Source organism: Xiphophorus maculatus, chromosome 6 (assembly GCF_002775205.1).
Source record: "Xiphophorus maculatus strain JP 163 A chromosome 6, X_maculatus-5.0-male, whole genome shotgun sequence".
Lineage (NCBI taxonomy): Eukaryota > Metazoa > Chordata > Actinopteri > Cyprinodontiformes > Poeciliidae > Xiphophorus > Xiphophorus maculatus.
The window spans coordinates 23,388,046-23,404,863 of NC_036448.1; the positions used below are offsets into that span (position 1 = coordinate 23,388,046).

General features: G+C 35.2%; 1 protein-coding gene across 2 annotated transcripts; it reads right to left on the reverse strand.

Annotated features, from left to right (window-relative positions):
* Positions 1-537: 537 nt before the first annotated feature.
* miga1 (mitoguardin 1) lies at positions 538-16,463 on the reverse strand. 2 transcript variants are annotated; one of them, XM_005815265.2, is made up of 16 exons: positions 16,361-16,463; positions 14,904-15,066; positions 12,319-12,490; positions 11,447-11,571; positions 11,162-11,294; positions 9,933-10,069; positions 9,017-9,143; positions 7,920-8,020; positions 6,256-6,365; positions 4,483-4,555; positions 4,311-4,397; positions 4,125-4,223; positions 3,907-4,041; positions 3,770-3,823; positions 2,989-3,105; positions 538-2,398 (listed from the first exon to the last, which is right to left on the reverse strand). In XM_005815265.2, the coding sequence occupies exons 2-16, from the start codon at positions 15,000-15,002 to the stop codon at positions 2,180-2,182; spliced, it is 1,788 nt and encodes a 595-aa protein (XP_005815322.1). In that variant the 5' UTR covers positions 15,003-15,066; positions 16,361-16,463; the 3' UTR covers positions 538-2,179. The 2 variants fall into 2 exon arrangements, with proteins under 2 accessions (XP_005815322.1, XP_023191889.1); XM_023336121.1 differs by having other exon boundaries at positions 16,355-16,457.
* Between the last annotated feature and the right edge of the window lie 355 nt (positions 16,464-16,818).

Genomic DNA, 16,818 nt, shown 5'->3' on the forward strand with positions numbered 1-16,818 from the left:
AAGTTATATTTTATTTTGTAAAATAGAACTGATGTTCCATTTTCATGTGCTTTATTCTTATTCTATTTTATTAATTTCCACAGAAAGAAAGATGTCAATCTTGTATATCTGTATTCTGAAACCAAAAATCATAACTAAAATGTGGATCTTTAAAATTACAAATTTCCCAAAGTAAATAAAGAAAACCCAAAAAGTTATATTTACGGTTCTAACAAGTCCTAATTTGGTACACTGGAGGCAAATATGGCTCTTAGGATTGTAAAGGTTGCAGACCCCTAAACTAGACCAAAAATACTTTAAGATTTTACTTTTGCAGGGAATAAGAGAAGACAAAGTGCTGCCATATTGGGAAATGTCTGGTCTTATGAATTATTAACACCCTAAGTGGCAAAAATTGTCACAATTATTTTAATGCACACGTGGAAAGCTAAAGACTTTTTACACACATTTACCAGAAATTCCTTTACATTATGAATAATTTTGGCTTAAAGAAGCTGCTTCGTTACTCTGCATACATGAGGTGTGGGATGTTTAAAGTCAGGTTTGTTAGAACAACATTTAATTTCCCCAAATAACGATTTACAGCAACTGAATACATTTCCATGTGTTTCAGTGAAACTTCTCTGCACGCCACACTGTGAAAATACATTTAAGCCAACAGTGACGGATGATGAGTAATTGCTTTCATGTTAAGGCTTATTGTACTTGTATTAAAAAAGGAGTGGCACAAGTTGCTTAAAAGCTCACAGCTTCAAGTTAACACACGAAGGTTTTAGAGTTTCTGCGTCGTAAGGAAACGATTCCTTTAAAAGAGGCTCGCGTAAGCAGCAAATACGTCTAATATTATTGCATTGTTGGTGTTAAATAAATGTGATAAAGCCTACAATATGTTTTAAGCTCTTACAGACAACTGAAACATCTACAAAACAAACATTTTTGGCTTTCTACTGAAATAAATATGGCTATGTATGTCTTTAGTGTCAAATAAACTGCAATAAATATAACTTTATTTTACAAAGCGCAACACTTATCAGGTTAAAACTACACATTATTGCTAAGAGTAGCGGTGCACCGATAAATCAGACTGATTTCTTTGATTTTGGGAGATCAGTGATCGGCCGATACGTATATGAAGCTGATCTTATTGAAGGTTGCTGTTGCCAACTTTCTTTCTATATTTAGCAACAATTACCCGAGTGAAGTTGCCTCCTGATCTTGTTCAAATCAAACAAAATCACCATAAAACTTTTGTGCTGCAACAATTTTCATTTATGCCATTATCATTTTAAAGACCCCAATAAATGTTTCCAGAGGTCATCAAAGGTCAACCAGCCAGTCCACATTTACAAAATCAAACACGTTTGTCAACCAACTGTGCTAATAAATTTTACATAGCTACGTTAATTTATAGAAATTTTGATTGATCTCTGGTGGCTTTTGGAAACTCTTTAATTCACAATCTTTTTTTCATTGAATTTCACATATATAGTTTGACGTGTTGCATATTGACCAACAAAATGAGGAAAAAATAAAGTCTTACAAAAAGATAAGTTGGAAACTTTTTTTAATGCTATAAACAAAAAATATGCTGCAAAAACAGCCTAGTTGATTTAAAGCATTTCATTTGATTTTATAAATGTGGACAGGCTGGTTGACCTTTCATAATCTCTGGCAACATTTATTAATATCTTCAAAATAATAGCACAAATAAAAAAAGAAATTGCTGCACAAACGTAGCTTAGTTGATTGCCACCACATTTTGCTTGATTTTGTAAATGTGGATTGGCTGGTAGACCTTTGATAATCTCTGGAAACATTAATGTCTTTAGAATGATAGCCGCACAAACACAGTACAAACATTTGACACCAATTTTGTTTAATTTCAAGAAGGTGGAGGAGGAAAATTTCACTCAGATGGCAACATTTCAGACCAAAAGAAAGTCTGTATCGGTCCAATCGGAATCTTCAGGCAGAAAACTGCGATCGGTGCACCGCCAGCTAAGAGTCATATGGCACTGTGAACGTGGAGTAGGCCACATCAGATGACAACGAAGGCAGACCGATCCACAAAAGCAAACACTATGATTTCAGACGGTCCGTTTTACCCCTCATGGTTTGGAAAAGTCAGAGAAAATAACTTTCTTTGGTCCAACGGCTGGTGGATTGGGCGTGTGGCCGCTTACTGTACTTGTGCCTCCAGCAGCGCGCTGGGCACCAGCTGCACCTGCGGGCCGCTGCAGCTGCTGAGCGGCCGCAGAGCATCGGCTCCCAGGTAGGCCAGCAGCAGGTCGGAGCGGCGGTGGAGAAGGTGCAGCATGTCCTCCGCCAGCATTTCCATTGAGGAGTAACGAACTTTATCCAGGTCAAAGACATCCTTCAGGAAGTGAAGCACCTGATCCTGCAGGAAAAACGAATGAAAATGAAACCCAAAGAAACCAGGTCAGGATTCAACGCCTGCTGCAGGATAACCAACGAGAACCCCAACTGAGATCATTTTAAACTTAAACTGGCAAATTACTAGTCAGATAGTAACTAGTTAGATTTAACTGAGTAACTTTTTGGAAAAAATTTACTTTTCTGAGTATTTTTACTACTTCCTGGACTCTACCCACTGAATGAAAAACAAACATGTTTTAATCACAAATTCACCAGACAGACACAGACCTGCAGTTTTTGTTAAAGGTTCATAAGTTGTTTTTTTTAAACAAACTGATTTGCAAACATTTTTATTTAGCCTATTTATGTTGTTTTGTAATTATATTTAAATTATTTTCATTTTAGTCTTTAAATTATCTAAATTTCCACTTAACTTTATACTTTGGTTGGTCTGAATCGTTTTACTCAGTTACTCAGAACTCAAGTAGCAATTAAATCAAGTTTTTTTCCAAGAACTTTAATCTCCCATAAGCCTTTGAAAGAAGAACTCATCATCTCTGTTTAAAAGTTCTGAATGAAATCAGATACCACAGATTAGTCTGATTTTCGGACCTTAAAGAAGCAGCAGAACTCGTGCAGGGAGCTCTTTGGGCCCAGGAAGCCCCAGGCCAGGACGGGGCTGATCTGTTCACACACGGCGTAGAAATGGGCAATGAAGCCGTTGGACACCTGGAAAGGTGAAAATGTTCGCAACTAAGTGTAATCCATTGAAATAACAGTTTTAGTATTGATGTATTATGCATTAGCACAGTGTTTTAAAACTAGCAGCCACCAGGGGGCGCTGTGGAGGATTCACAAGATGAGAAAAGGGAGGGAAGATGAGAGAAAAAAAGGCAAAAATAAAAAAAATCTAAAATATTCATATTTTTTTATTTCTGTTATTCAATTATTTTTTAGATAAAATATAAGTTAATATAACTGATTCTCATTTTGTGATTACCAAAATGAGTAATAACAAATTAATCAAGCTAGCTTAGCAAAAAACTGGAAACTTTGCTGCTGTGGAGGAAAAAAACCATGAGAACTGTGGGAATAAAATAAAATCTAATGTGATCAATATAAAATATTACATATTTTCAAATAATCAAAAGAGGAAATTGATTAAAATTTGTATTATCTGGTAATAAAGCCATAATATTTTGTCTGATAATATGTTTCAAATGGTATGGGGCAGCATTTATGCTAAATGAATGAAGTAATTATTGAATAGTGAATAAAAAACATTCTAAAAGTTGATGCTTCTTTACATATTTTGTAGTATTGTCTGTAGGTTTTCAAAAGGGGCCATGAAATGGAAAAGTTTGGGAACCCATGCATTAGGAGACGGCTCTACCTTCATGTGCTGTCTCTTCTGTTTCAGTACTGACCAACAGCTTGACGCCACCGCCTGAGAAATAATAAGGTGATTCAACACAATGCCAGAAAGCAGTGGCGTAAAAATGTATTTACTTTACTGCAGTTTTTCCTCACCGTCTCTTTAAAGGAGCTGTTGAGCCAGCGGTTGTTGATAACGTTCTGGATTGAGATGGGAGGATTTTCCAGGTCCTCAAAGGAATCCATTAGGATGAAGTCCAGAACAACGTCGTAGAAGCTCAGATGCCTAACCTAGTGAGGAAGAGTGTGAAATATTAAACATATAAAGAAGAACTGTGGTACAACAATTTAATAATCTGGGTTTTCAAACAAACCCCTCGTGAAGCCAGTTCCAGCTCTGTGTCTTCCCAATGATCTGAATGCTCCAGGAAGACAATCAGCTCCTCAAACACTTCCTCAAATCGCTTTGGACTCTGGGAAAACAGAAAGTCGTCCATAACAGGAGAAAAACTCAACCATTAAATATAGTTTAACACACAAAAGCCATGTTTCAGACCTACCTTTTGGGCTTTGACTATAATGGAAGACAAGATTTTCTTTCCAGTGTCAGCCAGAAACATCCTGGTAGCCCTGTCACTCAAAATGAGCTGAAGACAAAATACCGTTTTAATATATCTGATCAGTTTTCTGCAGATGAAACTGTGAGATGATGATAATGAAGTTGGACTGTACCTCACATGCCTGCCGTACGCAGTGCAGCTTTGCCAGGAAATCCAAGTCACCAAGACATTCCAGTATCTCAGTTCTGAAAATTATTGAGAACAAAACTTCACCCAACACCAAAAACACTGAGAGCAGCTGAGATTTGTATGTACATAACAGTAACTTAATGCTGTTTTTCTGGTTCTGTAAGAGTTTAAGATTCTGTAAAAATATAAAATGGAAACTCATGAACACACAATTTACTGCATTTTATAAACCCATTTACTTAAGGTTTGCACACTTCCCAATATCTCTGCATACCATCTTTATAATTTGATGTAGAAATGTTGTTATACTGGTTGTACATGTGTTCTTGTGTCCCCCACATAATAAAATAAATTCCTAGTTTTTGTAACAAATAATTTGGCAATAAACTTAATTCTGATCCATTTCAAGGTAACTGGGACTACAAGCTCGACATTATTGAGCTGATTTTCTCGGAAAATTATTAAAATAATGCTTTTTCAAAACCAAAAAACAACAATATGGTCAACTAACCAGAATGTTAGGATTTTAATTTCTTTTTAAAAAAGCTATGTAAATCCAAGTTTAGGAGGAGAGATCTTTAAAAGCTTTGCATCGTCATGGCCTCTGCAACATTTTTCACAAAACACTATTAAATTTGACTTGAAGTGGTGAACTCTGAACATGAGTTCAGTTTTAATCAGATTGAACTTTAAACATAGAGGTGTGTCCGAATTCACAGAGATGCAACAAAGGCTTAAAGGGTCCTCCAAATGCAACCAAGAAATTAATTTAAAAAGGATTAAATAAGTACTAAAAAAAAGCTAAGCTAGATTTTAAGCACCACTTTTACTAACTTGTGTCGAACTTGCACAAGGTTGAAGGCGGGAATAAATTTTACAGCCACTTCAGAGTCAACAAGGACCATGTTCTCTGATGTTTCTTTGAGTTTGGACTAGAGATTGATGTTATTGATTAATTAATCTAATTAATTAATAATAATTAATAATAATTAATAATTAATCTAAAATGGATTTGTTTTTACTAATTGACTATTAATGGACATGCTACAATTTTCTTAAAAAAACGACTTTTCTCTTGTATCAAGAGTCGACTGCCTTTTCACAACATGAAGGGAAATTTTTCATATGCTTAACTGAATAAAGGGGCACAACGTCATATTTGACCATTTTTGTGCTAAATACTAACAGAATAAACAGATAATTGTTGTTTTCTCACATTATTACACTTAGTCAGCACTCAAAATCAACGGTGCTAAATGTCATCATTTTACAATTTTTCCTCTGCGCCGCTTTCGTTGAAAATCAGTAGTTTTTGATTGATAAGTTGACGCTGCTTTCGTCATGCAGCTCGGCTGAATGAGCGCCATTAAGTTGAAATCTTTAGGAACTTATCTAGAGTTTGTATTTCAAAACAGAACCGCATAAGGAGCATTTTCACCCCACACGAACTCTGTTTGGACCGTTTCTCTTTCCTGATAGCGAAGAGCCCTCCTCCATATTTGTTTCTCTTTACCAACGGCTCCGTTTAAGAAAGACCAGCGGCGCCCTCTGCTGGATGGCGGCTAAACTACAAGACTAAAATAATGTCTACAAGGACATTATTAGTTAATCGAATGGAACTAATTTTAATCTAATAAACCATTAATAGATAATTAATAGTAAGTTGATTATTTTTTAGCTTTTCTCTGAAGTGCTGTAAAAGAGCTACAACAGTCTCACGGATGTACCAAACAGGCTTTGATATTAACTTTCTTACCGAAGCACCCTGCAGGAGATTTTGCCCTCCTCAGCCATCTGCAGCGCCTCCTCATAAAAAGGATGATGTCCGAGGGGAAAAGTGTTCCTCAGATCTCTGTGCTCCGACAGCTGAACCAAACACATGATCCCAGGTTAAATAAGTAGTATTTCAGTTTTACATTTTTTTTACTCTGTGTGGTTTGCATAGTGAAAACAGAAGCTGAGCAGGACTTGTTTGAATATTGTGTGGCTGGATGTTATTCATTTAGTTTGTGTATGTGACCAGCTTCATTTCTATGTTCGTATTTGTAGACGTCAGGGTTTTCAAATCTTTTTCTAATATCCAGTTGGATTTGTAAGGCGTTCCAGCACGATAACATGTTTTCCATCAGTACATATGATCTCCAGTTTTGAGTAAATTTAAAGAAATGGACAATATGACCAAAATAAAATAAATGTAATTTATTTTTCCTAACTTAAATTCAATATTTTCCAGTAGTTCTTGATACATTCGGGACATTTGAGTGTGAATGTGTCCAGAATAATGAGAGGATAGTTAAACTAGTTGGGGTTTATTATTTCCACAAATCCTAAAAACAACACTGAAGTTGGTCAAAGATTTAGCAGTGTTAAACAGATTTTGTTGGGGCTTCTTGATTTTAAATCTGCTATGGATATACAGTACAGACCAAAACTTTGGACACACCTTTTAATTCAATGAGTTTCCTTTATTTTCGTGACTATTGACATTGTAGATTCACACTGAAGGCATCAAAACTATGAATAACACATGTGGAAATATGCACTAAACAAAAAAGTGTAAAACAACTGAAAATAGCCCTTATATTCTAGTTTCTTCAAAGTAGCAACCTTTTGCTGTGATTACTGCTTTGCACACACTCTGCATTTTCTTGATGAGCTTCAAGAGGTCGTCACCTGACATGGTTTTCACTTCATAGGTGCCCTGTCAGGTTAATAAGTGGGATTTCTTGCCTTATAAATAGTCATGAAAATAAAGAAAACCCATTGAATTACTTTTGGTCTGTACTGTATATGTATGTAAGCTGGATTAAATAAAGTACATTTTCCACACTTAACTGCAGTTAAGTCACAGACATAACACACATATTATTTTGTGAATCATTTTTGCATCAAAATAGGACTAATTTTAAGAAACACAGGTTCAAAGATGGACTCAAACTGGGGAGATGAACAAACATATCAGTTCAGTTTATTTTTGCACTTTGCAGGTCAAGATGACCAATAGTGCCGGATGCAAAGTTCAACCCCCTACAGAGAATTAAGGAGAGTTAATGAGTAAATAAGATAAACCGAGTTCTGGTTACCTGCAGCTATTTGAGTCAACCTTAGACTTCAACACAAGGTTAAAGACGTTTCTACATGTTTACTGTTGCACCAAAGTCAAACTTTAATTTAAGTGTTGAGGTGCAAAAATAAAACCAAACTTTCTGATACCTGAAACGCCAAAAGTAAAAAAATTTTAAGGATGAAATTTTGGTTTAATTTATCAAAAAAAAGCATGAAAATGTGCAATTACTAATGTTTTGGTGAAAACTTAGTAAAAAGAAATAAGAAGAATTCAGTTAGTTGAATCAGGAATCTTTGGTCTTTACTTGAGATGATTCAGGAAGTCTCTAGAGAAAAGTTTGGTGTTTATCCTACCTCAGCTGCCGACACGAAGGAGTCGTTGGAAGCGATGCTGATGCTGTCTCTGAGGCAGACGTCGTCCTGCTCCTCTCTGGCCAGAAGGTCCACCATTTGATCTGGGAGGCAGAATGAAAACATTCACAAACATTCGCCGAGTTTGTTCATCGAGTTTCCAAAAGCAGCAACGTGGGCACTCTAAAGCTACGTAATGGAGTTTATCTGTGTATAAACTCTGAAAATGAAAGGAAATATACCAAGAATAGAGAGGAGTTTTCAGCGATTGGCCAAAAAAAATGGTCATACTTCATTTTGAATATGTAATTTCTGGACTGAACTGATCAAAAAGTGAACAAAGTGATTCATTAAGTGATATGAATCGTGACATTCATTTGTGTAAATACACTAATTTACTTCATGATAGATATTTCTGTCAAAATCAAGCTTTAAATTCAAAATATCAACTAATTAGAGGAGGAATAGATGTACAAATAAACAGATGGAGGAACAAACAGTTGGACTGCTGGATGGATGGACAAATTATGGATAAACAAATGAATAGATGGATAAAGAAATGGAAGGATGGATGGATGAACAAACAGATTGATAAATAAATGGATAGATGAATAAACAGATGGATAGAGAATATAGGGAAATTAAATATTGTCTGGATTGAGGAAACACTGAACTGGGATGTTTTCCATTTTTTTTATTGCATAAAAAGAAAGAAACCGAGTACAAACGAACCAACAGAACAAAAGGTGATGTGTCAAAGTACTACCAGTTAGATCATATTGATTTAGTTGTTAATAGTCTGCCATAAAGGAGAGATAAGAATGCCATTTTGTCCCTCATTTTTCTCCAAAATTGATGTGTAGACAGAGTGATGGAGAAAATAATTTCGTCTAATAGATGAAGATGACTGTTTAGGTTAAAAAACCCAGCTGTATTTTGGAGCCAACATTCTGTAAACTCATATTCTCTGGGATGAACTAGGATGTTTTGCAGTGCAAATTTCAGAAATAATACCGCAGAGCTCAAACAACCTTTGGATTAGGCAGACCTGGATTATGTGCTGGCATAAAGAATTACATAAGAGCGCATGGGTGACTCACCTTGGCTGCTGCTGCTGCGGGACGAAGGCTCCGACATGCCGAGCACGCCCTCAAACTCCCCCTGCAGGCGGTAAGCCCGCTGCAGCAGAGACTTCAGCCGGTGGATAAACTCCGTGCTGATGACGTCCTGAAAACAAACATGGCACAAACAGTCAATCTTTAACTCCATCATCATCATCAGTTCTCTATTAGACACAATGCATGACCTATTTTTTATGCCCTCTGAATATATGTTTGATTATCAGCTTTAAAATCCATCCATTCATGCAGCCGCTTCTCAGGATATTTATTTAATTCCGCTCCAAAATAGGCCTGTCACAATAAGCAATAAATTAATTAATCACATGATAAACTGAAACGGGCTCAATAATTTCCACTTGCATAATTTATCATTTCTCTAGATGACAAAAGTCTTCAGTCTGGTGGTTTGATTTTGGTCTCAACAAGCAATATTTTTTTGAAGGACAATTTTGTTTACAGAGACTTTATAATTCATTTTACTTTTTGCTTATTTACTTGTTTTATTTATTTATTTTGGATTTTTACATGTCTTCCAGTTCCACTGTTAAATGTTCATTAGAATTTATCAAATTACTTGAAAATTGTCTATGTCTATGCTTTTATAAAACCTCCTTTTTAACACCTCTTGGATATTAGTTGAACTTTTGAGATGCTAGTCACCTACTCCCAGTTGTAAAAAAGGAAACCTGCTGCCACGGTTACACATCATAACTGTTTGGAACTATAAAAGGAAAGGGAAAAAGAAAGACTTCCTGCAATAAAGAATCCAAAACCAGAAAGAATAATCGCCCAAACAGGAATAAAATGAAAACTGAAGAAAAGTCAAGAAAAAGAACAAATCAGAGCCAACATGACAGAGCTGCTCCAACATGCAGCCAACGAGTTTGTCTCTCACCTCCATGCTCTGCTCAGCGATTGCGTCTCCGGCTCCTGTTTTGACAGATTTGCAGCTCGCGTCGTCGTCACCCTGTCTGCTCCTGAACGTCAGCGCTTCCTCCCAGTGCTGCAGCGCCTCCTCAAACAAATCCATGCCTGACAGAAAGACACGCACCGTGTTAATGTCTTAAAGCACAGCTTTCCTCATTATCAATAAATCGCATGATAAATTAAAACAAGCTCATTAATTTCCATTTGCATAATTTATCGTTTTTTTCTTTCTACAAAAAACTGGATGATAAAAGTCTTCAGTTTGGTGCTTTTGTCTCAACTATCTACTTTTTCTTCATATTTAATTTCATTTGCCGTTTCTGTTTTGTTTATTTATTTTGGATATTCAAAATGTCTTCCAGTTCCAGTGTTGCATATTTATTAGAATTTAAAATTTATTGATCTTTTAAAATTATGTTCTAGCATTTTTATACCATTACTAATCAATCAAGTAATGGTATTTTATTTGTAATTTATTTGTATAGCAAGTTTCTGCAGCAAGAAAGTTTACGTAATAAAAACACAAAGCTGCAAAGTTATAAGGAAAACACCATGCAGTCGACAATTGTACAATTATTAAATTTTGATTAGTGCCATCACCAAACTCATACACTGGAAAAAATTGAGACCATTTAAAATGATCAGTTTCTCTGATTTTATTTTCTATAGGTCTATGTTTGAGTAAAATTAACATTGTTCTTTTATTTTATGAACTATTGACAACATGTCTCCAAAATTCCAAGCATAAATGTAGTTTTTTTTTGCAGAAAATGAGAAATGGTCAAAATAACAAAAAAGATGCAATGCTTTCAGACCTCAAATAAAACAAGTTAATATTAATTTAGAAACAACAACACTAATGTTTTAACTCAGGAAGAGTTCAGAAATCAATATTTGGTGGAATAACCAGGAGGTTTTCAATGGTGTTCAGTGCAGTGGCTCTTAAGGTTTTCCAGAGCTGTATGTTGGCCAATGTTTCATTTATTATGGTTCAAAAGCAACTATGAACAGGTGGATTTATAGTCTTTACTATCGTATTTGAAAATTGTTTAAAAACAACAATACTATTGTTTATTTTAATAACTTCTGGGAGAATTTATCATGCAGAAACATTTGTTATTGTGACAGGCTTACTTAGGATTTTGTGCAGTTTTAACACATGATTACAAAACCAATCAGGTTACAGGAAGTTCTCACCCATCAAGTAGAGATTTTCAGGTGTGGTAATAGACAGGTTGACGACGCTGCACACATCGGCGTCTGTCCCTCCATCCCAACCGATGGATTCGTTTGCACAGGTGCTGCTGCTGGACGAGTTCACACTTTTTACCTGCAGACACAAAACAGGAGGCTTCAAACTACTACATCAAGTAATGGGAAATATTGTTAGGAAAGAACATTTTACGTTTAAAAATAGAAAATTTATTCTAACACTTCTGGTTTTGTAAGTTCATAGAAAACAGATAATGAGATTCGTTTTACCGAGGCAAGGCTCATCAGAGACCCGGACAGTTTTCTGTAATCTCTTGTGGTCAGAACCAGCCCAGATCCAGCTGAGCAGCTATTCTTGGAGCTGAAGGTGACACTGATGTTTTGGCTGGTGTTATCTAAGGAGATAAAGATTAAAAACGAGGATATAAGGTTCTAACACAGCAGGAAAACGTGCTTCTACACCAGGAAGGTCAAAAAAAGATACAAAAAGAAAAGTTTTAGGAGTCTGGAGAAGATTTGTTTGAAGTTCACACATTTCAGTTTGATTAAGTAATAGTGAAGTGGTAGTAAATTGAGAATATTTTATTTAAAACACTTTATTTACTCAATTATTTTAGTTATTGATCATTCTGATAATTAATCGATCATTTGGACAAAATTTTGCAATAATTCATCAAGTTTTTTGTTCCTTTTTTAAACAGCAAAAACAACATTTGTTTAGTGAACGCTTAAAAATATTATCTGCAGGGAAAAAATACTTCAACATCAACATGTGAAAAGCTCAGTCTTTTCTGCTGATGTGTTGAGTATTTTTTGGATAAATTGATTGTATAGCAAATGGTGCTACATAGATTTTCTTTTAATCAAGTTAAGCTAAAACTCTGCAATTTGAGGAGTTTTGAGAAAAACCGATTTACAGACAAAGAGTTTTTCTTCTTCTTAAATACAAAATTAATATATTTTTTGTTAAGTTGTAAATCAACATTTTTTTTCCAGTTTTGGCCTAACTGCTGCCCTGAGTATATTGTTTTTTTCAGCAAATTACCTTTTTGAGTCTCTATATTCCAGTTAACAATTAATTGATTACTAAAATTATTGGTTTCAGCTGTAGTCTGAATGTGAAGAGCGTCAGGAAATCTCACCATTTTCTGCGGCCGTCGGGGAGACGAACTCAAACTCAACCTGATCCCACTGAGGCGACTGGCCCTTCTTCCTGCCCTTCCTCCTTTGAAAGCGGCGAGCGAGGAAGAGGAGCGAGATGGTGCCAAAGGTTGTGGCGGCCACCAGCTTCTTGGTGCTGGTGCTGACGCTCACCTGGAGGACAGAAAATCCCAACGATTCAACACTTTTCTCCTAAAAAGAAGTCTACACATTTTAGCTTCCAAACATGCTAATGTCTTCTTAGTTTATTCTACGAAGCATGGAGATTTTGTCCCAAAATCAAACGCTGCGTGCTAATATATCACATTAAAGTTGATTAAACTTCAAATGCACGGCAGAAAACTTGCTAAGCCCTTTGCTCTGGGTGTTAGGGCAGTCATCCAGCCGGTCACCATGTTTTTGAGTTAAAATGTTTTAAAAGTTGACAGGAAATTTGAAAATATTACTTGATAATTATGTGTTACTGGAAGACTGGAAGATTAATACCTAAACACCAACTATAAAGTATTAAAAAAGGCAATAATGAAAAAACTAAGATAAATTAACAATGCTAAGCCTGGTGGGGGCACAAGTAAAGTATGGTGGCCCGCCAGGCTTATGATACACTGAGGGAAACCCTGCAATGCAAAATTACACAATCTTACCAAGTAATTTTGGTCTACTTTCATGTGCAAATATATTAGTATACTTGAAATAAGACAAAACTGACCTAGAAAAAACTTTTCAGCAAGAAATAGGAACTTGTTTTAAGTCAATATTTCTTTAATTTTGGTGAAATTAATTAATTATTTTGATGAAAAAATAATTCTTGTTATAAGATAAATAATCTGCCAGTGGAACTAGAACTTTTTCATTAATATTAAGGAATTAACTTAAAACAAGCTCTTATATGTCGCCGAAAAGTTATTTGTAAGTTAGTTTTGTCTTATTTCAAGTGTACTAAGATATTTGCACTACAAACTAAACCAAAATTACTTGGTAAGATTTTGTGTTTTTGCAGTATGCAGATTGATTCTGTAACCTTTCTTTCAAACCAGTGGGCCACTGGAGCCTTTTTCTATCAGCTGAATCGTTTCTGATGTTAAATCCCACAGAATTGTGAAACTTTTATCACTTATGATAAGTGACTGATAATATTGTTGCACGCTGCAAACAATTTAAAAAATGGTCAGTCTGACTGGATGCATAAAATAAAAGCTTTGGGTATCAAAGAACCTGGGATTTAGTTTCAGTAAAACTGCAAAACTTCCTGAGAATGAGATGATTATGCACAAACGCTGCTGCTGAACATTACAAACGATGAAAGCTTTCAGAAAAAGCTCAAACATCAACAACATCCTTTAATATAACAACAAAGTAGCTTTATAGTTGCTGCCAGATATCAGGCGTCTTCCCACCAGACAACCCTAATCATATCAGACAACCTTCAAGTCTCACATCAAACAAATGCTCACATCCTTTAGAGAAATACAGCAATATATGGGTATCTAATGGAAAATACAGGACATTTCCTCCACCCAAGGACAAACAGAAGCAAATGTGAAAGTAAAACTATCTAAGGAGGAAAAACCCAGGAAGTTAGTTTGTTAAACTGCAGGATAACATTGGTAACACGGGTCTTAATTTACACAATTTCTTGTCTACAGCAGGCAAAAGAAGAAACTGTTTTATATTTAAGATAAATATTGATTTTCAGTCCTATGCATCCAGTAAAATATGCTTTTCCATTTGCAAGAGAAAAGAAAAAATAAGTCACTTGCTGTTTATAATAAAAACTGTGAACTAATTTTTCTTTAAATCAAATTTTATTAAACATTTTGGACAACTTACTCTGCAGAGGTAGTAACTAATTACATTAAATTGAGTAACGTTTTGAGAAACAGTTAGCTTTACTATATCGTACTTTACACGCTACTCTTAGTTGAGTAAAATGTCTGAAAACTCTACCCAGTGTGAGTAACTTCTCTGAATGAAATAAACATATTTTAACTGAAAATACATGAGACACAGAGACAAACTTACAGTTTATGTTGAAGTGAGACCTCTTGTTTGTACACAAGCTCTGTTGTTTAAATGTTATTTTCTATCTGTTGTGCCATTTATAGGTCAAAAGGTTTCAGTAAACACTATATATTATCGCTGGATTTACTTGGATAAATATACATTTTCTACTGTCAGCATTAGTTTCACAAGTTTTATCTTGGAAATGTATTTCTTCTTTAGTAATATTAGTTTGTTTAATTTTAGTCTTTAAAATGCCTGACTAGTTTGCACATAACCTATTTTTTTCTCTCTGATGCCACAGTAATAAAATATTAAATCAGATGTTCTGATCTGCTAATCAGTACTTACGTAGCCTTTTTACCAAATACTTTTTACTCTTACTTGATTAATTTCTTGGACGGTTACCTTTTTGAGTAAAAATATTTTGAAGTAGTGGCTACTCTTCCTTGAGTACACACAGCGTTTGGCAGCGCTAAAAGTTGCCCCTTCTGTTTCCCTGATTGACAACAACTTATTTAAAGCCACAGAAATCTTTATAAAATGGATAAAAACTCATGCTCACCTGTGTCAGGGAGCTGTAGACGGACAGCGGTAGGTCAACCATTCGCAAAGCTGCGGCCTTGAGAGACAACTGGGAGCTCGTCAGGGTCTCGTGTGTCATTTTGGCAGCGCTCTATCCATGACTTGGCAGCGGATTGGCGCTCGCTGTCATTCCACCGGAGCGGCTGAGGACGACAGCAAAGGAGATTTAACCTCAAAGGGCTGAGGAGGGGATATAATGACGCCGTTATGTAAAGCCTCAGATGTTCAGTACGTGCAAATACCAAAAAAACCTTGAACCAACGGCAGCCCTGGTGTATACAGATATCACTCAATATTTTGAAAACCAATTTCCTTAAACATGCTTTTGGACTTTATTTCTGTTAAAATATCTAGATAAACATAAAAGACAGCAACATGTTCAGGACACTATGCCACATCCAGTTAGATGAAATTACTTTTTCTGTTTGTCGCAAGTTTAGCTGGATTGCCTCCTTCAGATTGCTGGGAAATTGTAATTACTTCTCTAGTGATTGATAAATACTTTTACATATCTGTGCTTTGTAACATGAGGAATCAATAAGACAATATGTACTGTATTTTTAGAATCAAAGAGAAAAAACTGTTAAGAAAAAACAAATTCACAAGATTTAGATCATTTGCTTTGGAAATCTGTATTGATCTTGATCTGTTTTTTAAAAACCAGAAATAGTTAATTATGGTGGTCAGCTTTATTTATAATATTGGCTTGCACAGACATTTTTTTTTAAATAATAATGAATCATTTCATAACCTGATGAAATAATTCATTATCATCATTTTGTAATGTAAACTTACAAAATTGTTACATTTTGTGATGTAAACTTAGCAATTTCATTATTTTTTTACTTCGATTTTAACTTTTACTTCAATGACCAGCAAGCTCTGAAAAAAACGTGTCACTTGAAACGAACTATACTCTTTATTTAACATTACATACATTTAATAAATCCCTATATTTAGTTAAAAATATTGAAGTTTAATTCTGCACATTTTTGTTCAGTGTTCTTACTATCACAAGTTTACCAAAAATAAATATAAACATTTTATTAAAACACGTTTGGAAGGTGCTTAATATGAATACTGTCACTACTTTAACAATAAAATAACAAATTACAGTAATTAAAAAGCAATGACATTCGCATTTGCAACATTCAAACAACTAATATGCCCCACGGTTCTTCTTAACCTTTTTAAAAAATATATTTATAAAACTAAAGCTTGTTGGGTGACACTAATTCCGCAGCTAATAATGACATTAGCACATGGTTGAGAAATGATGGGAATGTACGGCCTGACAGCATAGCTAAAGGCTAACTTAGACAGCAGGCTGGCTAATTTAGTTAAATTAGCTAAAAACAAACAACCCCACGGATTAATTATCGGCCTATTTCCAGTATGAATGTTAAACGGTAAGAATAAAAGACATATCACCGGTACATTTTCAGGTTCTCTCACTGACTCCGCTCCAGCGCCCGGTTGTCCGTCCACTCCTCCCGGTGACCTCGGTGGTTGTTAACTGACGAGTGAAGGACTCGAGCCTTGCTGCACGCGCTCAGCTCTCAACCAGCCTGGCCTTCAAAATAAAAGCACAACCTCAAGCCTGTGGTTATTTAGTGGTGTTTCTGCGCCCTCTTCTGGATTTGGGCAGTACTGCAGTGCTTGATTCATATCTGTTTTAGTAAAGGGAAGTACTTCAAGCATTTCATTATACACATGAATATAATGATGAGTTGCTTACAATACAACTCCACATAAAAAATAATTATAAAAATATAAAATAAATGCATAGTACAAAGTGAAAATATGAGGTATATACTTAAGAAGTGGTGTTGACAAAAATAATTTAAACGTGATCCAAACATAAAGTTTTTAAGAATACATTTTTTTAAATTGCC